At 46.5% G+C, this 23,363-nt stretch overlaps 1 protein-coding gene across 3 annotated transcripts in view; it reads left to right on the top strand.

Annotated features, from left to right (window-relative positions):
• The window catches only part of RYR3 (ryanodine receptor 3), a 557,501-nt gene that overhangs the window by 440,889 nt on the left and 93,249 nt on the right, over positions 1-23,363 (top strand). For all 3 annotated transcript variants that reach the window (XM_082842048.1, XM_082842046.1, XM_082842047.1), the window contains exons 47-57: positions 3,095-3,264; positions 5,659-5,879; positions 8,940-9,030; positions 10,725-10,865; positions 12,187-12,350; positions 14,798-14,876; positions 18,404-18,493; positions 19,574-19,720; positions 19,930-19,992; positions 21,176-21,251; positions 21,366-21,489. In XM_082842048.1, the coding sequence (XP_082698174.1) occupies positions 3,095-3,264; positions 5,659-5,879; positions 8,940-9,030; positions 10,725-10,865; positions 12,187-12,350; positions 14,798-14,876; positions 18,404-18,493; positions 19,574-19,720; positions 19,930-19,992; positions 21,176-21,251; positions 21,366-21,489 (1,366 nt within the window). The remainder of the gene's footprint in view (positions 1-3,094; positions 3,265-5,658; positions 5,880-8,939; positions 9,031-10,724; positions 10,866-12,186; positions 12,351-14,797; positions 14,877-18,403; positions 18,494-19,573; positions 19,721-19,929; positions 19,993-21,175; positions 21,252-21,365; positions 21,490-23,363) is intronic.

The following is a 23,363-nucleotide window of genomic DNA, read 5'->3' as shown; positions in this document are numbered from 1 at the left end:
ACTTGGATGTCCAAATATCACCCCAGGTTTGGGAAGTTCTCAGCCATTATTTCTTTAAATAAGCTTTCTGCCTCTTTCTTCCTCTCTTCTCCTGGGACTCCAGTGATATGTGAATTGTTTCTCTTAATGGTGTCCCGTAAGCCCTGTAAGACCTTCATTCCTATACATTCTTTTTTCTTTCTTTTCTGCTTACTGGGTAATTTCAAATTATCTGTCTCTGAGTTTACGGATTCTTCTGCTTGGTCCAGTGTGCTATTGAAGCTCTCTATTGAATGTTTCCATTCAGTCATTGTATTCTTCAGCCCCAGTATCTCTTTTCTGTTCTTTTTTATGTTTTTAATGTTCTGTTCTATCTCTTTGTTGAACTTATCATTTTATTCTTGTACTGTTTTCTCTATATTAAATTGTTTATCTGGATTCTCTTGTAGCACTCTAAGCACCTTTAGAATAATTATTTTGAATTCTTTGACAGGCAATTCATGTATCTCCATTTCCTTGAGTTCAGTTACTAGAAGGTTACCGTGTTCTTTTTGTGCTGTCATGTTGCCCTTATTCTTCATGATTCCCGTAGCCTCGCATAGGTATCTGTGCCTTTGAAGAAGCAGTCACCTCTTCCAGACTTTATGGACTGACTTTGGCAAAGAAAGAGCTTCACCTTCAGATGGGGCTCATTAAAGTGTACTGTGACCCAAGGTCTAATGGTACAGGGCACCAAGTACGGGGGTGTGCGGCAGCTTCAGGTCCAGAGGGGGCATGGTGTCTTACTGACTCAGGCCACTAGGGTCAACAACACTGACAACTGCATGGACCTCGGCAAGTGCTGCCTGGGGTCCGCAGTGGCTTCAAGGGCTGTTGGGGTCCTAAGCAGTGCTTCTAGGTTCTAGTAACTAGGGACCAGAGTAGGCAGTAGTGGTGGCCAGAGCCAGTGGTACACATACACTTGGCTGCAGGGACCAGCTGCAGGTGACTGTGTAGTGGCAGAGGCCAACTGCAGACACACACGTAGTGGCAATGGCAGGGAGCAACAGCAAAGACCAGAGCCAACCGTGGGTACACGAGAACCTGCGGAGACCCTGGCTATCAGCGTGCACTCCCGTGCCTGCAGGGTCTCACCTGGGTGCGTGCACAGCAGTGCAGGCCAGTGATGAGAGCTGGGCTGGCAGCATGCAGCTGCACAGCTGGAGTGACTCACCCTTCAGCTGAAGGGGTCTAGGTGGCATCTTGTACTCTCACAACCACAAGGCTGGGGCTGGCTGCCCGTGCGGATTTTGGGTTATGGCTGTTGCAGGAGAGGCACTGGGGAGAGAGTCAGGTGACTGGGCATCTGTGAACACAAAAACCTGTGGGACAAAAACCGGTGAAATCTGGATTTTGTGGCAGCTGTGCTGGCCCTTGGTTTCTTCAGTGGCAGAAGCTGCTGGGTCCTCAGCAAGCAGGTCGCCGGGAACCACAGTGGCTCCTACTGTGTGGCTGATACTGGTAGCCCCTGCCCTTCTTCCCTGTTCCTAGCCATCTCTAGACACCTCAGCTTTGCCAGTCTCTGGGTGGGGTGAAACCAAAGCTAGTCCTTCGTGCAGTGCCCCAGAAGGCTGGGAAAGCCGGTCACCCACCACACTCTCGCTTTCTGGCAAAAGGAACTCTTTCCAGCTGAGGAGTTCCACTCTTGCCACTGCGATGCAGGCAAAATGCAGCTACCCTTCCTTCCCTTTTTGTGCACTTACTCTGAGTTTTTGTTCCGTTCTGTTGAAGTTTCTTAAGTGGATCCCTGAGCTCTCCCAGACTGGTTTGGTTCATGGATAGGTGTTTAATTGTTGATCTTTGGTGGGGGGGGGGGGGGGGGGCAAGGCTGGGGTCTCCTACCCCCCCCATCTTGGTGACATCATTCTTGAATATATCACATTTTATAACTACATGAAGCACATTAAGATTATAAAGGCTCTGAGAAAACAAAATATAAAGAAAATAAATGTTGAGCTCAATGCTTCCCAAACCTTTTGAACACAAAGCCCTCATTAGTATCCCGTTAAAATACTGTTCTTCAGAACACCACGTGTCTGAGAGATTAATTCAGCCTCCGATGGTCGGAAACAGCGCCCCCTGGTGCTCAGGGGAGGAGAAGCAGGCAGCCTCCTATCTGGAAGGTGTCTTCTCTCCTTGCTCTCCCAGAGCCCTGCACAGGTGCCTGGGCTGCCTTAGGTTCTTGGCTGGATAGCGCTAAATGTTTGCGGCTCTCAGGGTGCCTTACGAAGTACAGTATTTATAGACGCTATGACTTTAGCTTGATCATTCAGGGGCTCTCTTTCCTAGTTTTTGGTGTTCACAAAACAGTAGGAGGAAGACTTTCTTTTTTATCCTCTTTCAAGATCCTTTTTGTCCTCCAAGTCAAGAAATTTTTATTTTCTTCATGATATTTCCCCCACTTTATCTTTGAACTGCTCTATTAAAATAAGGTTAGACTTCTTGGATGATCTGATCTAAATTTCACCCAAATCAAATAATAGTTTCTAAATACTGAAAGAATATTTCCTCAGTTTTGTGCTATTTATGTTGCAATGGCTGTAAGCATGACACACCTTTCAATTTAATCTGCCTTACCTTTTTCTCCCTCACTTTCTTCATCATTCAACAAAGCAATAAATCAAGCCCTGATTCCTGGCATTTACCCACCAATTTCAAGCTCCCAGTGTGACACCACTGAGCATGGAGTTGGACAGAGAATGCACATAGCACCCTGTTGCACTGCGCTTCCAACATACAAATACAACAGATGTAAATAACCTCAAGTATAGTTTATAGTACAATAATTAGGAAGTGGTGATCTTTGAGTACTTGTTACCTTTTAAAATATAATACACTTAATTGCAAATCATAATTTTTAATAATGGATATATCTAATAACTGGCTCACAAAATTCCTGCAATTTTAACAGTCAGTTCTTCCAAGCCAGTATAAGCTGACTGTAGCACAACATTGTATTATTTCTAAAATTCCTGTTTCTTGTCAGGAGAACAAGCCATAGCCAGACAAGCTCTGTGTTCCATTTGAGACTGTGGAGCTAGAAAAGGGGAAATGACATTCTCTGTGTGTCTTTCAGATGGATCAGTCAGCGAACCAGATATGGCGGCCAACTTCTGCCCCGACCACAAGGCACCCATGGTGCTGTTCTTGGACCGTGTTTACGGTATAAAGGATCAAACTTTCCTGCTCCACTTGTTGGAAGTTGGGTTTTTACCTGACTTGAGAGCCTCTGCCTCCTTAGATACAGTAAGTGGTTAAAATAAGAAAAATTATTTTTCCATCATTTTAAATGATTAACATTGGAATTAGAAGTGAATAGTTTCTATCTACTCACTGATTACATACTAACAGTTTGCTTTAAAGGGTGAGAAAATAGAGGAACCAAGAAATGGCAGATGAATTAATTAGTCCAGAGACTTATATGTAGGTAGACTGGACCTCAGATGTTCAATCTAGCTCCCTCTAGGGCAAGGCTTCCCAAGCTCAGCACTCTTTGAGGTGGGGGTGGGGAGCATCCTGTGCATCGCAGAACGTTTAGCAGCATCCTGGGCCTCTACTGGTACTACATGCCCCCTGGTAGCACACCCCCCCACAAAGCAATTCACCAGAGGCACCCTGGGAGACAAAACCTCACATGAGAACTATGGCTCTGTCACTTATGAAAAAGGATGGCTGGCAGCAAGATAGGCTGGAAATACTCTTCATACCCTCACTCCTTAAGTTACGTGCACTGACCATCAGGAAGGATAGTCTGAAGCTCACGGCATGACAAGGTCAGTGTAAGAGGCCAAGTGCAAATCCAAGTTTGGAAGTCAAGGGTGAGGTAGGGTAATCCAACATCAAGAGACATCAAGACAGGAGGCCCCAGGAGTTAGAACACATGGAGGCCAGATGCCCCAAGTCAGGATGAAGCAGAGAGATCGTGTACTAGGAGTCCTGGGTCCAAGGAGGAAAGACCAATTAGATCCGAGTAAGTTTTCAAACAAACCTTGGCCAGTTTAGGGTTGTTTTTAAAGAGCCAGTGGCATATCTTCTTGATCAGTCATAAAGTTTCTCAAAGGCTCCACCTGGTGTCCAACAGCAATAGAGGTCTGAGCTCTAGTGATGGGTGGTCAGCTAACCAATATCTTAACTGGGGTGGATTCCATTTGAACGAGTTACACAGAAACGGATGGGGTCACCCAGCAATGGAAAGCAGGAGGAGCCCCAGTCTGAATGGGAGCTCTGTCCCTACCTGTGGCATGGAGATAAGAAATGGTATATCCACGAAGGCATTAGAAGCATACGGCTGTTTTGTCAAATTAAAACAATGCTTCCACAGCGATTTTTTTGAGGTTTCCTATAAATTCCTTGATTTAAAATCTTAAAATATTTTTAACTTGTGGGACATTCCCAAGTTTCCTGATCAAAGCATTCAACTTGTTTATAGATCAAATAAACAGCAAATACTGTTCTAGAATTTGGTGTTCAAATCATATGCTTGTCTACACACCACCTACCACAAAAGAAGTTTTGGATTCGGCTCCTCAGCACACGTATTTTCATGCATTCTTTTTTGAAAACTCTTAAGCCACCGGAATCAAAGCTCTTCCTTCCTCATTTTAACAACTCTGTCTTTTAAAGTGATAAATGTGGAAGATTAGCTGTTTCTTTCCATATGATTACTGCAGCTCCTAGAAGGCAAACTTTTGATAATTAATAGAAACACCCAGAAATATGTGCCATTCAAAGAAAACAGTTTATCAGATCATAAGTTAAAGGAAATGTGTTACAGATACGATGGCTGTGATCATGACAGGAAATAAGGATAATATTTCATCTCTGTGGACCTCAAGGTTTCTTTGACAGTTCCGCACTTTTCAAAGATGGTAGTTAAGCATGCTTTGGCTATATTTAGTGTCACTAAGTGGGCCTTCCTTAAATCTAACCTGTATCAATGAGCAAGAGATAACATTGTGAATGAGGATTACAGCAGAGTTTAAGAGAAGGCCCTTGATTTCTATTCCTTGGACACGTTTTCCCCACGCAGAGTTAGTTCCCTTCAGTGATGCCTCACCCTCACGCCAATTATCAGATGCAGATTGCTCACAATCCTCAAAAATTAGGTGATGGGGTCAGAGCTCCACTTCCTCTCTGTAAAATTGTCACACAACCAGTGAGTCTGAGCGCTTGCTCAGCTCGTAACCGTTTACTAATCTCAAAATCGCAAGAGGACAGCTTGTGAGTCTCCACACGGTGGAAACAGAGAGCGAAAACCAGAATGGTAATACAGTAGCCTGGCAGTTGGCCTTTGCAAATATCAAGGGCGTTGGGTTAGACTGGTCATCAGCTGATTTTAATAAGCGTTTCGGCTTCTTCTTTGAAGGGAACAGATGTTTGTGGACCATTTGGAATGAGTTAGCACTGGCTAACCTCTGCTTTTCTTCTGTCTAATGTTTCTTTTAACCTGATTCTTTTTCATTTAAGATGCAAAAGAGAAATGGGCCTCTTCAGACAAGGTAGAAAGTTGTTCAGCCTGTCACTGTGAAACACGCATATGTGTACACCTCCCCACCCTGCTAGATGAGAGCTCAGTACAGGGGGAAGCCTGGCTCTGTCTTTCCCAGGAGACTAGTCAGCGTCTCAATCTTCTTTCTTTAGGTCTCCCTAAGCACCACCGAGGCCGTGCTGGCACTGAACAGGTACATATGTTCTGCCGTGCTCCCGCTTCTCACAAGATGCGCCCCTCTCTTTGCTGGAACAGAGCACTATTCCTCTTTGATCGACTCTACACTGCAGACAATATACAGGCTTTCCAAGGGCCGTTCCCTCACCAAAGCTCAGAGGGACACCATAGAGGAGTGTTTGCTGGCCATTTGCAAGTAAGTACCCGGTCTTAGGTTCTTCACTTCCGCGTATGCGTCCACATCAGCTGCACTGAATTGTGTAACCCAAAACCTGATGAATCTAGTCTGAGGATATGCTCAGACTCTAAGGATGTGCTGGGTCCCCTACTTGCTACAGGCTCTTTTTTCTTTTTTTTTAATTTTTTTGGAAATATAGTTGATTTACAATGTTGTGTTAGTTTTGTGTACAGCAAAGTGATTCAGTTATACATATATATATATATATATACACATATTCTTTTTTAGATTCTTTTCCATTATATGTTATTACAAGATATTCAGTATAGTTCCCTGTGCTGTACAGTAGGTCCTTGTTGGTTATCTATTTTATATAGATATAGATATAGATATAGATATAGATATAGATATAGATATGTATGTATGTATATTTTAATCTGAAACTTCTAACATCCCCCAGGTTCTTTCTGATCGCCTCTCCCTTGAGGCTCATCTTTCTGTATTAGAATCACCTGGGAGCTACTAAATAACTACCCCAATGCCAGGCCACACCTCGGCCCAAAAGATCAAAACCTTTAGGGGTAAGAGCCAGACCTCTAGCTTGTGAAGCTCCCCAGATGATGCCATGTTGTAGCCAAGACTGAGAATCACTGCTGCAGGTTGTCCTGGAGCCAGGACCAGCAGGTGCCCCCTTTAGCGGCCAGCTGGGTCTGGTCCTGATTCTTGTTGAATGGGTTGTTTCCTAGTCACACAAGAGATGACTACGCAGTGAGGGTCTAAGTGCTGCCTAGAAAAAAGGAATTGGTCCGTCCTTTTAGGACATCAAGTTAAAAGGCAATCTCACATTTATATTTCAAGTGTAACAATGGTCCTTCCATTTTAAATGCTTTATTAAAATTAACCTCTATCTGCTACCTTTCTATCATCTAAGGCCTACAGGCTTCGACTACTTTAGGGACCAAACTGTGTCATGCACAGTACTGTTTGCCTAGGGTGTGGAGTGGAAGGTGGGAGACCGCCACCCAGGCCCCACAGAAGGGATTTCTCTCTGAGATCCTCTGCCAGAATCAGGCCCTACACTCTGACACCACTTCATTCATTCCAGTATTATTAGAACTGGCAGAGAATTAAGCTCATTTGAATACTGGTGGTCTTAGAAGAGAGACAAAGCTTGGTAAACACACTATAGGCCTCTAGGAATTAATAGGGTGACTAGGGTTTCCATGCTGCCACTTCAAAAGGAGGGACAAGAGCCCCATTACTGGTGTACATGGGCTCCTACTTTCCTTCTGAGTAGTGGCCAAGGGAATAAACAGTGAGTCTGCACAGAAAGAAAGTCTTCTATCAGCATCGATTCTGTAATTGGCTGGTAGCCGCATCGATCACAGCTATAGATCTTGTTCTACCTTTTGCTAGATCTGAACTCAGCAGGTATCTTAGAAACCAAACCAAAAGTCCTGTCTCCCAGCATAAGCTGTTTCCTAGTTAAAAAAAAAAAAAGTCATGGTGAGACTGATGTTAGCGCAAATGTTTTTAAAGAATCAGATCAGGGCTTCCCTGGTGGCGCAGTGGTTGAGAGTCCGCCTGCCGATGCAGGGGACGCGGGTTCGTGCCCTGGTCCGGGAGGATCCCATATGCCGCGGAGCGGCTGGACCCGTGAGCCATGGCCGCTGGGCCTGTGCGTCCGGAGCCTGTGCTCCGCAACGGCAGAGGCCACAACAGTGAGAAGCCCGCGTACCACAAAAAAAAAAAAAAAAAAAAAGAATCAGATCAGACCTTGGGGAAATTAGAATTTTACATCAAACCAAAAATAGAGCTCACAGCCCTATTCCTGTACTCCTAGGAGCTTCCCCACTCCTCCTCTTAACCATCTGAGCTCTAGAAACGCAGACAAACTGACACTTACGTAGATTTTTAATTTATTTTTAGTAAGTCAGGAATTAATCAAGTTAGAGTTTTTTTTTATTTCTTGATTTTATTCATTAGTCAATCTAAGGTGATATTGCTAATTGGGTAAATGATGTAAAAAAAATGAGGAACTTTATATGCTTATAATTACTACATTTAGAGACAAGCTTTGTTTTTTTTTTTTTTCTTCTATGTATTATGCCTGACTTGTTCACTCCAGGGCTTTTTATCGCAAGCCCAGCTCTACCAAAAGTTGTGAAACAGACGAACTCTGTTGCCCATCTCCATTCATGTCCATCCTTCTTGTTGTAGATGCCTCCAAGGCTTTCTTCCTGGCATTTTAACATTCAACATCAGTTATTAACTTTGCCTCCATGGCTCTTAGGCATCTCTGAAAGGGGCTCATGGGCTGAACTTACGTGCCAAATTGTGTGTAAGTGTGTATTTTCACTGGGAAGAATCCAGAGGTTCCACTGGGTTTTGAAAGGTTTGGCAATCTGAAAATATAGGCTAAATCAGCGTTGCTTATCTCTCCTTTCTCTATCTCAGAATTTACTTGCACCAAATACCAAGGCCATGAACACTTTGATAATTTGGTACATTGTTCTCTAATTACTCAATTTGCCTTTTAAAGGAGTTTTTTGAGGACAGACCCTTAACCCAAAGAAATGATTTCAATAATGAGAATATCAGGGATCAGGTAGTAACTCAGAGCACCCTTCAGATCACACCAGAAGGTGGCCTCAGATTCCACCCATGCAGCTGATCACCTCTAACTTCTTCCTTTGCAGAGTTCGGGAGGATGGTCGGTTCGTAGCAATGGCTCTAAAACCACCTGCACTTTCTTTCTGTTACAGACTTCTTTGTACATAATCAGTGGCTGTATTTTGAGTGTGCATAGACCCTAGGACATCTTGTCACATGGTGATTGGAATTTAACCTTAGGGATCTCAAGCCATGAGCCCTACTCCCTCTTTCTGCATTTTAACTGTACTCAGTTTTTAAAGTGTTTTATCGAAGACTGTGGTTTATCCATGATCTTTTGATTTAGGAGCTAAGTGTTTTGAAGCTTAGCTCTAATATATGGTTATAGCTGAGTATTCCTTTCATTCCCTCTTCCTTATTTTTTTTTTCATTCTGTCCTTTTGTTTTTCTTATTTCATACTGCAGTCACTTGAGGCCTTCCATGTTACAGCAACTCCTGCGACGTCTAGTTTTTGATGTGCCACAACTCAGTGAATACTGCAAAATGCCTCTTAAGGTAAACCTCTCTATTGTTACAGAAAAAACAGTCTATATAGTACAGGAAACTTGCCTTGTAAAACATGATCTTCACAACTGGGGTAGCAAAGTACATCTTAAATGGGTTTTACTCCTTTAAATTGACAGCTAACTAAATACAGTCTCCAATATCAAATCCCTTCTTGAGTGTCAAGGTTGGAAAGAGTAATTCTGCTAGATTCATTAACTGCTCCAATTTTCCTTAATCGATTTCTACCAATTACTTGTTATTTAGCAGAGGTTAGTGAGGGCACTTGGATTTTGTACTTTCCTGCCCTAATTAGGTTTTCAGAATGTTCTTAATCTCAAAAGGCTTTGAAGGCCCTGTGATTCTTCATTTAGGTACAGAAAATAAAATGTCCCTTTTCTATTCCATACTGTGTTGTACTTTTTTTTTCCTTCTGTAACAGGTCTTCTTTTTCACTTTTTTTTTTTTTTACTTCTTTTCTCTTGTTTTATTAATGAAAAGTAAGGCCACAGAGCCCTCTCTTAGCCACCTGATTCCTGATTTTCCCCCAAATTACCAACATTTTGTTGCTGGTATAGGGAGCATCAGGCCTGGGTAGAAGGACACCAGACTCTGCCACCCACACAGAGGGCAGTGTTTTTCATCTTTTACCTCTGAGGCACCCGCCATATTAGCATATTCAAAAGGGTCAGCAGTGGCCAGCCACACCTGAAGATTCTGCCCAGTGATTTCAACAGAACTTTTCCCTCTTTTCAGGAATATCACTAGTTCAAGCAAGGATTTCAAGAAGCATTTTACTGGGATAAACAGAATTCCCAGAAGCCTTTAATTCATCCTCTTTCAGCACGCCACGCAGAAGACAGCTTGTATGCTGTCAGAGATTCCACAGTCCTCCACGGGCTCATTCTTCTGTCTAACCCTAACACTCCCAGTTTTCATCCCCCAAAAAATCCTTTAGCTAAAAACGACAGTTTTTACAGTTCAACCTGGCATTGCTTCCTTGGTAGACCTGTGCCGTCAGCTGGATTCTGGCTGCCAGAGAAACATCATCGATAGCACTCAGTAAGCTCACCTTTACCCCTTAGATCAGCGGGATTTTTCTTGGAGGATGTGGATCCCGCCGGCTGAGATGGGACCATTGGCAGTGTACGTGTGCCCTCTATTGGCCATGTGGGGAACTGCTGCAACATGGCTGGACCGTCAGAAGGCTCAAGTGAAAGGCAGGGAAGCCAGGGGCAGTAATCAATGCTGAGAAAATCTGCCGACCCACAGCCTACTCCCCACCCTCCCCTCCCCATGTCAGCATTACCAGGATCTCCCAGATTTATTATAAGCAAAGATCTCAGAAGAAATTCTCCCCATCCCTGACTGGCTGGAACAGCACACAGTGACTACTTCCGGAGGGTAGCATTTTCTCAGTAGGAGTAGAAACAGTTCCTCTCCATTTTCCAGGAAATATGAGGGACGAGTTAGGAGGCACAAGAATTAATCAGGTAGATTCCGTTCAGGCTGGAGCTCATTAGGCACAAGAGCAGACCGTTCCCAGCCGCGTTTGGGGGCCACTCTGTAGATAACCGAACAGTTTCCATCGTTGGTTTCACTCTCCTGAGGCGTGTGTGCTGTTTTCTTCTCCCCTGTGTGCTGCTGATACCTGTGGATCATCTCTGCCCCACCCCACTGGCGCACATCCGTTCTCAACCTCCCAGCTTCTGACAAATCACTACGAACAGTGCTGGAAGTATTACTGTCTGCCGTCAGGCTGGGGGAGCTACGGTCTGGCTGTGGAGGATGAGCTGCATCTGACAGAGAAGATCTTCTGGGGGATTCTTGACTCCCTTTCCCATAAGGTAATGGCAGTGCTTCCTGAACAGAGAAGGGGGGGGTCGCCCAACCTCGGTGATACAACCACCTGCACGTAAGAATAGCGGATACCTCGTCAGCCTCTATCTACCATGTGCCCAGAAGTGTGCCAAGCACTTCACAAGCAGATCACATTCACTACCCCAACTCTCTCAAGTAGGAACTACCCCGACCCTCATTTGACAGGTGAGAGAAAGAGCAGCTGATGACTTGCCAGACTCACCAAGCGAATATATGGAAGGGCCACTTCCAGAGTGAATCACAGAAATATTTCCTGGTTCCAGTATTAATGACTTACCCCGCCCCCATCCCTTCCCTGCTATGTCGTGTGGCCCCGGTTAGCTGGCCTTCACCAAGTTCAAGCCTAGAGAAGTCCTAGCGTCTGCCCCGATGCGGGGACGTGGGATTCCCAGGAGACCTGACTCCATTCAGGCGAGGTGCTTCCCAGCCACGGAGGCGAAGGAGCTTGAGGGGGGACACAGGCCTCTGAATCCCAAGCCTTCCTGTGCAGTCTGATTGGATTACAGCCCCGACCTGTATGTAGGCAGCCTCACACCTGCCTCCCCTTCCCTTACCCCAGATTTAGATTTGTGACGTCACCAGCTTTAGACAAGATCGGGAACATTCAGGGTGGTCTGGCCGTAGACAGGTCACCAGCTTTAAAGGTAGAAAATGAGAAGTTTTTCAGGTTTTCGTACAGAAGTCTGGAGCAAGTGTACAGCCGCAGTCTGGTGTTTACCTACACTTACGTCATCTTCCCTCCTATCTTCCTTTGGTCTAGTACAAGCAGATCAAAGGTTGTCCCTCACCTGACACGTTTTAACTGAGATTCCTTCCTGGCCGGGTTCAGGAGAGAATGTCTGTGATACAGAGCAGCCTGCTGATCGTGTCAGCATATGACCCGCGTCAGCCACCGAGGGAGCCAGCAGAGCCGCTGTGCCCTCTCCAGGCACAGGGTGGGTCACTTTCTATGACCATCTATGGCCGACAAGTTTGTAGCCTCTGTTGGCCTAGTGAGAACCGCTTTAACCTTTCGATATCCCTGCAATTAACTAGTTAGGAGATATCGATTTAAACCTTGATTTAAGGTTTCTCAACCTACCGCAAACGGTGACTTGAAGGCTTTACAGAAGGTCACTTTTCTGTGACAAGGATACCTGGATTACAGGCCTTACACGTTCCCCGTTTTGGTTAACCTGGGCAAATGCACGTGTTTTTATTTTCTTCCCAGCTAATCGGTGAGTGGTTCTGCCTGGCGGGCTGTGGTTTTGGTGTGTGTGCTAACGTGGTCTTTGTCTTTCCTCACAGAGGTACGACCCAGATCTTTTCCGAATGGCCCTTCCCTGTCTCAGTGCTATAGCTGGGGCCTTGCCACCAGACTATTTAGATACCAGGATCTCAGCCACATTGGAGAAACAGATCTCAGTGGACGCAGATGGCAACTTTGACCCCAAGCCTATCAACACCATGAAGTGAGTTGAGTCCAGAATCATCTCTAAGCTGGTCCTAGATTTTGCCCCGTGGCTTGTTTCTCTTTCAGAAGGTAGCCAGAAATTTAAGCTTCCCTTCCTTCCCTCCTGCCAACATGGTTCATCGTGTCCCTTGACACTACAAGTCACATTAGGTGTTAGATTTTGTCCTCAACTCCTGAAAGATTAATCCATCCGTATCTGATTATATGCTGTATTATTATATTCTGGGCTTTTTTTTTTTTTGGAGGGTGGGGTTGGGTTATGTATTATAAGAGGTGGATGCTCTCCACATATGTCACCTGAGGCACTGCAAGAACCCTGACAAATGATGCAATTAATTTATTAATGAGTTTTTTGACAAAATCTTTGCTCTTTGTGAATTAGGCCTGTACAGTACTAATAACATCATACATCAAAACATCTCCATAAATAACACTCAGCTGAGCTCCAGCAGGACTTCAGGGTGTGAGGGCAGAACAACATGGGGTCCTTATTTGAGCGACTGGACCTGCTCTTTGCCAACGGATGCTGGATCTTTGGAAAAACTCTACAATAGCGCTTTTTCATTTCTCCCCCTGATCCTCCAGCATTCCTCACTAGTGATGATTAGGCCACGGACAAAGTATCAGACAAGATCTGCTCAATTTTGCCTTTGGCAGTACGGCCCCAATTATGATTATGGGTCGTGGGGCATACAGGCTTCATCTCCAGCTGCAGTTTCAACGAAAAGCTCCAAAACTGCTGTAGAATGTGCAGGGAAAAGGAGGCGTCCTCTGTGAGCCCCTTGAACTTATGTTTTATGGCAGTAGTTCTCAGATGAGAGCCATAGCCTCAGCCCTTCCCCGGAGCTGTCAGCTTGTGATAACATATAAAATTCATCTTTGGGAAAAGTAAATACATATTCCATCAGCAGAGCCTTGAGCTGAGTGGATGATGGGAAACCGAATTGAACCTGCTGTAAGGAAGAGGTAAGGGGTGTGGTGAGCCTTCAAGCTAAGGCCAAAGGGAAGGCAGGTATTGATTTGGAGAACTTGGCCCTATGAAAACGTAAGTGTGCTGAAGGAGGACAAAAAGTGTGATCACTTGGATGCTTTTATAAACATTATGAGACAATGCGGTACTCAAGCAGTGGTGTGCTAATGGTGACTCATTCGGTGTTTCTTGTTCGGTTTTTTTTTTGCGGTACGCGGGCCTCTCACTGTTGTGGCCTCTCCCGTTGCGGAGCACAGGCTCCAGACGCTCAGGCTCAGCGGCCATGGCTTACGGGCCCAGCCGCTCCGCGGCATGTGGGATCTTCCCGGACCGGGCCACAAACCCGCGTCCCCTGCATCGGCAGGCAGACTCTCAACCACTGCACCACCAGGGAAGGCCCAGTGTTTTTTTGAGAGTTCTGATTTCTTCACATAGACCTCTGACATCAGTATGGCTCTTTGAGTAATATGAGTAATGGGGGCTGTGACCAAAACTTAAACAGAAAAGGGCCTTATTGCAAGGATGTGGGGTCATTATTAAAACCTAGTGAAAGGCTGACTGCCCAGGCCTCAGCCAGGGCAGGAACTAAGGCAGAGTGACCAGATGGACATTCTCCAGGTGTCCACATTGGATGAGTCACCCTGAAGAGTTTGCTGTCCTGGTCTCACTCAACTGAGGATTCACATTCCAAGTTCCCTGGTGGTCTAGTGGTTAGGATTCAGTGCTTTCACTGCTGTGGCCCAGGTTCAATCCCTGGTCGGGGAACTGAGATCCTACAAGCCGTGCAGTGCAACCAAAAAAAAAAAAAAAAGATTCAAATCCCAGGAAGAGTGAGTCTGACTGGCCTCATCAGAGCCATTCCTCAGAGACAGTTCACATAAGCCTGCACGCAAGTCAGGAAGACGTATTCCTTAAAGCGAAGTGGAGGCGTATTGCCAACAGAAGGGGCAAAAGCTGCAGGGCTAACAGAACTGACAGGTGTGCCTACTGGGTTGCCATGATTTTAGTATTTAAACATGAATCACCAAACCCCAAAAGGGAGACAAGCACTATTTTGGATCATTTGGTCCTGTAGCTACCCACTTCTGCCATCCGCAGATCGGAGTTGTGAGATGGCAGGACAGTGTCTTTGGATGAAGGGATTCTCACGGTCTAACCCGGACAGTTGTGGCCCGGGAGCCAAAGTGGTTCTTAGGAGCCAAGGGAACCCAGAGCAGCTGGAGGGAGGCCACCTGTGAAGCAGAGGCTGCTGCAGAGACGCCCTCTGATTAGCCGTGGGTGTGTCTGCGACCTCGTCCTGGACATGCTTTGAGCTCAGGAAGGTCACTGCATCCGGGGTCCACCTTCAAATTTGGGGTTAGCTGGTTGATCACATGCCACTTCTGATGGCTGATGGCTAGCTCTGGCCATCTTTTCGGCACATGTGACTGAAGTGCTTGGGGAGGTTGTAATTTATTTTTCCCCTCATTTCACAGTTTCTCCTTGCCTGAAAAATTGGAATACATCGTCACCAAGTATGCTGAGCACTCACATGATAAATGGGCCTGTGATAAGGTAGGGATCCTCATCCAACCCATAATTGTCAGGGGAAAAAAACAGCAGCCCAAGAACATGAAAGGGTCCAATCCTGGAAGTCTGCCTGACTTGTCTAAGCGACAGACTCGCTATGCCAATGGCATTCGTTATTTCTGAGCGGCAGTTTCCCAGGGCTGGTGGAGATCGGAGAAATGGGCGGGGCAGTTGCTGATGCGGCTTTTTGTGTCTCTCAAGAAAACGATCGCTTCTGGGAGTGTTAATGTCTGTCTTCACGTTGCATTTCCTGGAGTCGGCGCCCAAGCACATGCTTGCGTGTGTTTGACATAAAGGCTTAATGTGGGGCCGGAGGCTTTTATTAAATGTTTCCTTTGAACGTAGTGTCGGAAAAAGGGAAAATTGAATGGAAAGCTTTACCCTTGCATTTTGCCAGCAAGCTGAATTTCATTCTAGGGAGGACACGCGGCTTCCTGTGGTGGGCAGTGCTGGAACTTCCAGACTCTCCCTTATCAGTAAGCCTGTCCAGCTGGTGTTTAAAATTCTTCACCACATGAGGTCAGGCTGCTAATAAGTTTAATTGCTCTGTCAGCCCTTTAATGCTGGCAGGCACATGGGGAGGAATGCCAAAGACATCTCGGAGTCCTGTGGGCAGCCAGTTAAGCGCTGGGCCTTTGCCCAGAGGCGGCTTACAGCCCGTAACGGTGGACCTGTCTCCACAGCAAGGCCGCAGCAACCACCTGCCTGGGTGCACCCTGGATGAGGGACAGCTTGAAGCCCTGGCTCAGCCTCTGCTCTGATTCTCTCCTGAACCCCTGTTGAGAGCTCATGATGACTCCAATCGTTGTATCTGTAGAATGGGCTAATACTCATGATTCTAGAGCAGAGGTTGGCATGCTTTTTCTGTAAAGGGCCAGAGAGTAAACATTTTAGGCTTTGTGGGCCGGACAGTCTCCACTGCAACTACTCATGTCTGCTGGTGTAGCACAAAAGCAGCCGATGACAACACATGAGTCCATCGCAATATCCAGTCCATCCCTAAGCCATGTGCATTTCACCTCCTTGTCGCTTTGGAATGTGAATGGTTCTCTCTGCGCCCATGCCGTGGTTTTCGTCCAGGCTGCTCTCATCTTTCACCCAGACAATGTGATAACCTTCTAACTAGTCTGCCCACGTGCACTTTCTCCGGTCCGTTCTTCACGCTACAGGCAAGTGATGGTTTCAGTGTGCAAATTTGGTCAGATTCTCCCAAATGGGTCAAGTTCTCCAACCCAGCCCCTTCTCCTTGTTAAAATCCCTTAATAACTTCCAACTCTTTTCATGTAAACGTCAAAATCCTTAATATGGCCTGATAGGCACTGCTTAATCTGGTCTCTGCTACCATCTCTAGCCTCATCTCTCCCTTCACCCTCTGCCCTCCAGCCATATCCCCTTCATTTAGGCTCGTTCTCTCTCTCTCTCTCTCTCTCTCTCTCACGCGCGCGCGCATACACACACACACACACACACACACACACACACACACACACACACACACTCCCTCTCTCTCTCTCTCTCTCTCTCTCTCTCTGCATATGCCTGAATCTGCCCCCTGTCTGAGCCAGGTACCCATCTGCACTCACACGTGTGAAAACACCATTCACCAATTCCTCCTTCAAAATCTGTCCAAGTGTGAATTCCTAGGACGCCTCTTTCCCAGATTTCTCAGATATAGGCCCTCTTAGCACCTTGCTCTTTTCCTTCCCCGTGTTTTTATAGCAGTCTTGTGTAGTTGGATTTGCAACAGTTATACATTTATATATACCAGTTACCAACTCTGCATTTACTGGCGTGGTATTTGATGGATCTCTCTCATCCCCTAGCCTGGAAGCTTCAACTTTGCTCACCCTTGCCAGGTGGGCATGGATAATCTGACAGGAGAAGAGTATTTTCCCCTGCCCTCAAGGACCCCACAATCGGTGGGAGAAACCAAGTAAAGCAGCCATTAAACAGCCATTAAACAGCCATTAAACCCATGCTGTGATGGGCATGAGCACGGGGTGAGAGCACACAGGAAGAGACCCCAACCCAATAGGGAGGGTCCGGGCACGCTTCCTCGAGCTGCTCACACCTACAGGGTGTGATGAATGAGGGGCCATTGTTCAGGCACAGGGGAGCAAGTGCACTGCAGGCCGTGGAAGCAGTGGGTGCAGACCCCGAGAAGCAAGAGAGTGTGGTGGCTTTAGGGGAGCTTGGTTCGACACATCGGGGTCACGGAGTAGGGCAGGGGAAGAAGGGCAGGACATGAGCCTAGAGGGCCAACAAGATCTTCGCTGCAGCAGTAGAAGCCAGAAAGAATTTGGATTTTTACCATGATGGCAGCTGGGAATCAGAAATTTTTAAAGCAGCAGAGTGCCCTGAGCAGGGTATTTTATAAAAACCACTTGACAGTGGTGTAGAAAATGGAATCCGTGAGAGACAGCAAGACTGGAGACGGGAGACCGCACAGGAAGCCGTTGCAGTAATCCAGGTGACAGCTGATGGTGGCCTGAGCTAGAGCGCTGGCAGGAAAGTGAAGGAGGGGCGGACCAATAGGTCTGGGAGGTTGAACACACGTGAGAGAGCGCAGAGAAGGAAGAGTCCCACACTTCCAGCTTGAAGAGTGAATGTAAGCTGCTGCCGTTCACGGAGATACAGGGAACCTGAGAGGAAGAGCCATTGAGAGAAGTGAAATTCCAGGTGCTGTTTCAGACCTGTTGAGAGGTGCCTGTGGCCATCCAAGCAGAGCTTAAATAGGTATGGAAGTTAGGAGAGAGATCTGGGCTGGAAATGCTGATTTGGGATCAATCCACTTAGGGACCATGGGCCTAGATTATATCCCGCAGGGACAGTGTTCCTTGAGAAGAGACAGAAACTTGAGAAACAGCCACATTAACGAGGGGACATTGGCAGAGGCTGAGAAAGAGCCACCGGAAGTCTTTGGGCTGCGAGGTTATGGAAAACAGAGCCTTATTTATCTCTGTATCCACCATCCCTGGGACAGAGTTTGGCACCTACTGTCACAGGCATTCCACCGATGTTTGTTGCATGACTTTTGAAATCCTTAAACCTCTATGATTCTAGAAACATGCCTTGCTAGAGCTTTGCTCGGGATTGGCGGGCAAGGGGTGCAAACCAAAGCAGCCTCCTGCACGCCGTGGCCAGTAGGTCCAATACTCACAAGCGTTCAGCCTTGACATCTGTCCTTGCCTGTGACTGGGACACATGGTTCTGAAAAGCATTGTTCTCGGGTCTTCTGAAGCATGCTTCCGTCTGTAGTGGGCCTGAAACACAAGCGAGTAAGTGGAGGGGACAGCAACTAAAATGAGAAGAAGTAAAGGAGCAGGGTTCAAAATGCAGGGGCAGAGAGCCTGACAGCCCTAAAGGATCCGTTAGACGTTTTGGAGGGAAATTTCCAAGCTCTGTCACGTTCCATTATTTTATTTGTTCAGTGAAAATTGAAGCTGGGATGTGGGTCACATAGCGGGGCTCTCTGGGTGCCGAGGATATTTGAACTGAGAACATTTCTACAGAGTCAGAATGGATGGAAATATGGAATTTCCCTGGATGAAAATGTGAAGACCCATCCACTGATCAGGCCTTTCAAGACATTAACAGAGAAGGTAAGGACCAGGCCATGCTAATCTCCCTCCCCTGGGAATTATATCAGCCGGCAGAGGAGTCGAGGGCACATTCACCATCCAGTTCCTCAGAGACTTTCCAGGACTCGGCAGACTCCTCAGGAGCTGGCCCATGGGCCACAGCCTCAAGACTGGTTTCTGAGAACCCAGCCTCCCATTCTGCTATTTGGTTCTGAAAGCCCATTGGAGAGAGACGCACCAATCAGCACTTAGAGGCTGGGCCAAAACGCATTTGTGTTTCACTTGTAACTGAACTAGGAAGGGCTTCTGTTAGATTGTTGCAGGGGGCGGGGGGACTTGCACTGTTGGAGAACATTCAGATAGAAAGGACTTCCAATCATGACGGATAAAAAGAATAGAGGAGAGAGTCCCCAGGGAAACGTGGACAGGTCTCTTGGTTTGTTTGTGTTTTTTTTCAAGTTATGAGGTTTGGTTCAACTCAACTCTGAATTCCTATCTTGCGATCAGTAAGAGTTCCTTGCAGGCTTTAGACCTAGTGTCACAGGTACAGGATGACATGTGTATCTTTATGTGCATATTGACCAGTTATAAAATTGTGCGTGGCTCGAAAGAGAATTCTAAATCTAAGAATGTCTATTTCCCATGCTCGGAGGAGAGCTTTGTGCAAATGCATTTTGACGTGTCCCATCTTAAATACCTACTAGAGAACAGAAGTCACTCTGGAGAGAAAGGGGTGGGTCCAGGGCTGGCGATGCTTGTGCAGTGGGCGGGGCACAGAGGAGGCAGAGGTGGCAGCGCTGGGGGGTGGGGGGAGGGAAGAAGTCATTCTCCTGTTCTCGTTCTGCTTTCTCCACAAACTGTGGATATGTCTGGCACATTCCCTCTAAAAGCAGGAGACTGTGGGGTCCTGTACTTAAAAACCTCAGAAAGACGGATGACATGTTTCAGACGGGATGCTGCAGAGGGTATTCTGACCCAGTGAGAGGAAGCTGGAGCCGCTTAGCCCCCCTCCACTGCGGGAGGACCTCTCTTCTGGGAGACAAGCCAGCCACAGTGCTGGGGCGTGCCCTGCACAGCTCTTCTGCTCCAATGTTCTTCCAGGAGAAGGAAATTTATCGCTGGCCTGCCAGAGAGTCCCTGAAAACCATGCTGGCTGTGGGCTGGACGGTAGAGAGGACCAAAGAGGGAGAAGCCCTATTTCAACAGCGGGAAAATGAGAAGCTTCGAAGCGTGTCCCAGGCCAGCCAGGTATGACCATCACGCCCAGAGGCCAACACTAGGCCAATGGAACCCATGGAGAATCTGGGAAAGCTATCCCCAGGGTATCAGAGATGAGGCCCACCACCAGTGAGCCCTGGGAATCTTTCGGGACATATCTTTGGCCACTGAAGTCAGGGATGCTGGTGAGAATAAGGCAAGTAACGGGAAACCCAGTGATTCTGCCTTTGCTTTCCTAGGGCAACAGCTACAGCCCTGCTCCCCTGGATCTCTCCAATGTTGTGCTCTCCAGAGAGCTCCAGGTCAGTGTTGATACTTTCAGAACAGCGTAACGGACTTTCTAAAACCCCTCAAGTGCAGGACATATTGCCCTCCAAAGAATGTTCTAGAAAGGGGCGAGGGGGAAGAATGCCTAAAACGTATCACCACTGAAATATCAAAATTAGAGAGGGCCACAACGAGCAGAGGCCACTCATCCGACACAGTCTCAGCAGAATTAACCAACAGTCTGAGAAGGTGAGGCTTTGCGCTTCTTCCGGAGACATCATAGCAGGTCATGACTCAATAGAAGGAAGATCGAACAGCAAATTACTGTACAAAAACCCAAAACAGAACTTATAACAGCCAGGAGAAATAACTAGTAACAAAGCTATTAACAACTAGGAGAAGATGTACGAGGTGGCCCCTGGGTTGGGCTGTTGGACTGCTCACACCGGGCCCCCCAACCTTGAGGACAATCGCATATCCCGTGGTGGATTCACTTGAGTTGCCCTTGGTGGTACAGACAAGTCATCATTGTAGGATTTAGGGACTTACACCCAAGAGGACGAAATTAAAGGCTTAAGCTTCCTCACCCCCATTCCTGCCCTGTGCACATGTCAGTGACCGTGACCGGCCCCAGCCTGAGGCCGTTACTCCTTAGAGGGTCCATCAGACCAACGCTTTGGACCTTAAAGAAAGTTTCTTTCCAAAGTACACCCTTCATTCCGGGTCACTATTTTATGAACCTCATAAAGATGCATTCTATTTGAGAAATCTTATGTGCGGCAGTTTTCTCCAACACGTGATTATTTTTAGTTTGCAAAGCTAAAGGCTTTCGGGGATCCTAGAGTTTTGCTTGACCCCCCCACTCCCAGCTCCCTATCTCAGGTCAGGAGTAAAATACTTCACTCCTGTGACAAATGGAGTGCCACCAGAATGCAGTTTCCAATGGAAATGTGTTTTTCTCAGAAATGCATCAAACTGCCAAGATAATAAGTTACCAGACAAGGACAGAATTAGAAATTGTTTTCTGTGTGTATGGGAAGATATAAAACTAACGGGGTGCATAAGCAAAGACTAATTAATGATGGGAGACACTCAGCAATGTGCCATTAGCGTTTGGTGGTGCTCTGTTCCCGAGGCTGCCTGCAATAGCGGGGCAGATATGAACCCATTTTTCTTGCTTGCTTTCTCTCTGACTGTCATCTCCCTGGTGGGACACAGGGGATGGTGGAGGTGATAGCTGAGAACTATCACAATATCTGGGCCAAGAAGAAGAAGCTGGAGCTGGAGAGCAAAGGTGAGCTAGATTCACAGCGTCTCCTACAGAAGGTGAGCTGGGGGGCAGGTGTGTTTCCCAGAAGTGCAAAGGAAGAGCCACCTATTTTGTCATCTCTCACTTTACTGACCCCAGGTGGCGGCAGTCACCCTCTTTTGGTACCGTACGACACCTTGACTGCCAAGGAAAAGTTCAGGGACCGGGAGAAGGCCCAGGACCTGTTTAAGTTCCTCCAAGTGAACGGCATTGTGGTTTCTAGGTAAGTCGTCTTCCAGGTGACGTTAGCGGGCCAGGGGCAGGCTTGTGTGGTCTCTCGTGCTCTAGATATTTGATCACCTGCCTGCAAAGCAGATCAGAGTAAGGATAGCGGTTGAGTCTTTTGAAATGAATAGATGTTTATTCTGGAGCGTGAAGCCCTCTCTTCCGACATAAATAAGACTGGTCGACATCAATTTCTAAAAATGAGTTACAGCAGAGAATCGTGACAAATTATACATCTATACCTTAAACATTTAATTTTAATTAAAACAAACACACATTCATTCATTCACAAATCTTGTACCATAGGCCCCCAGATCTCATCTTTGTTGGTTGTTTTATTGATTGGAATTATAAACCACATCCATAATGCATCTTCAAAGCTCTGGAAGTTGGGCTGAAGAGCAGTTAAGGTACAGTTAAGAGAATTAAGGTACATACAAAACAATGTAAATGCGGTATTCTGGGTTTGTTTGTTTGTTTGTTTTTTCAATTTCCTCCCTATCTTTTACGGTTGTCTCACACCTAATTCAGAAACGCTGTTTTTGGAAACTTACAATCGCAGGTCTTTGCAAAATATGCAGCTTAGTTCTCACAGAATCACCAGCTCTCTTCACACTTGTGTTTTTTTGTTTTATGTGATATTTAATGAAATGCCATGATAACAATAGGGAAGATGAGTGACATCAACAACCTTTGAACAAAGATGGCAACTCCACTGGAGAGACTGAATGAATCATGATTTCCTAAGACTTTCTCTCAAACTTATGTTTGTCAGAATCATCTAGACAAATGTTTTAGGTGAGGATGGTCTGGGCTGCTTAAGTCTTAAAGGTAGAACCTGTTTCCCCCGCTGGTCAGGTGTCGGTGATGGGCTGTGCTTGCGGCGTCCTTTGTAGAACGAAAAACAAGGCAGTGTCCCCACCTCGATAAGCCATTCCTCCTGAAAGAAATGTCTGCTGAGCCAGCTGCTGTTTCTTCTTTTAGTTTCCTACAGAATTTTTGCCACTGAGTGACAGAAACCTAAGTAAAAATCTATACAAATATTTCTGTTGTAGCTCATATGAAAAAATAACAAAACCTATTTGCTGTATTGTTGAGTGGGAAAGGTCAGGCAGCAGGAGACAGCCTCTGGGGAAGCATTTAAGAAAGACTCCCATCGTCATTTTAATCCTGTTCTTAACACCAAGATGCATGCAGACTATGATTTGCCAATAAATAACTTGCTCACAGAAGTGAAAAATTCCTCTTGACTATAAGAAGGGAATCAAGGAAATAGCGGGGGGGAAAGGAAAAAGACCACTGAATTCAGCAAACATACCCTTGTAGTGGTTTACCCTGAGCTAGAGCCCGTGGTGGGCACTTGGATGTACTGATAAGGCGGTAACATCCCTGTCACCAAGGAGAAACCCTAGGTTCCCGCTACCCATGCCTCAGACCTGCTCCATCCTCAACTTCCCCATCACTTGACGACAGCCTGTTCTTCCCGATGCCCAAGCCAAAAACCTTGACTCCTCTCTTTTTCCCTCAACCCACATCCAATCCTTCAGGAAATCCTGACGGCTCTCCCCTTAAGATACCCGGAATCTGACCACTTCTCACCCTTCGTGCTGTCACTGCCGTTGCTGAAAAGGGCTTCCTTCCTGGGCCGCCTGTTTCAGTCCTTGCCCTCGGTCAATTTTAATCCTAGCAACTAGAGTAATTCTGTCACAATGTGAGTCATATCATGTCATTTCCTCTACTCAAAACTCTCAATAGCTTCCCATCTCAAAGCAAAAGCAAAATGCTAAGGACGGCCCACGGCACCCTGACGGTTGCCTCCACTGCCCACCCCATGCCCCTCTGACTGCCTGCTCACTTCCATCCCTCCACACT

This window comes from Leucopleurus acutus, assembly GCF_964270905.1.
Source record: "Leucopleurus acutus genome assembly, chromosome: 1".
Classification (NCBI taxonomy): Eukaryota; Metazoa; Chordata; class Mammalia; order Artiodactyla; family Delphinidae; genus Leucopleurus; species Leucopleurus acutus.
Note: the sequence above shows the minus strand (reverse complement) of the source record. Positions and strands in the feature narration are given on the sequence as shown.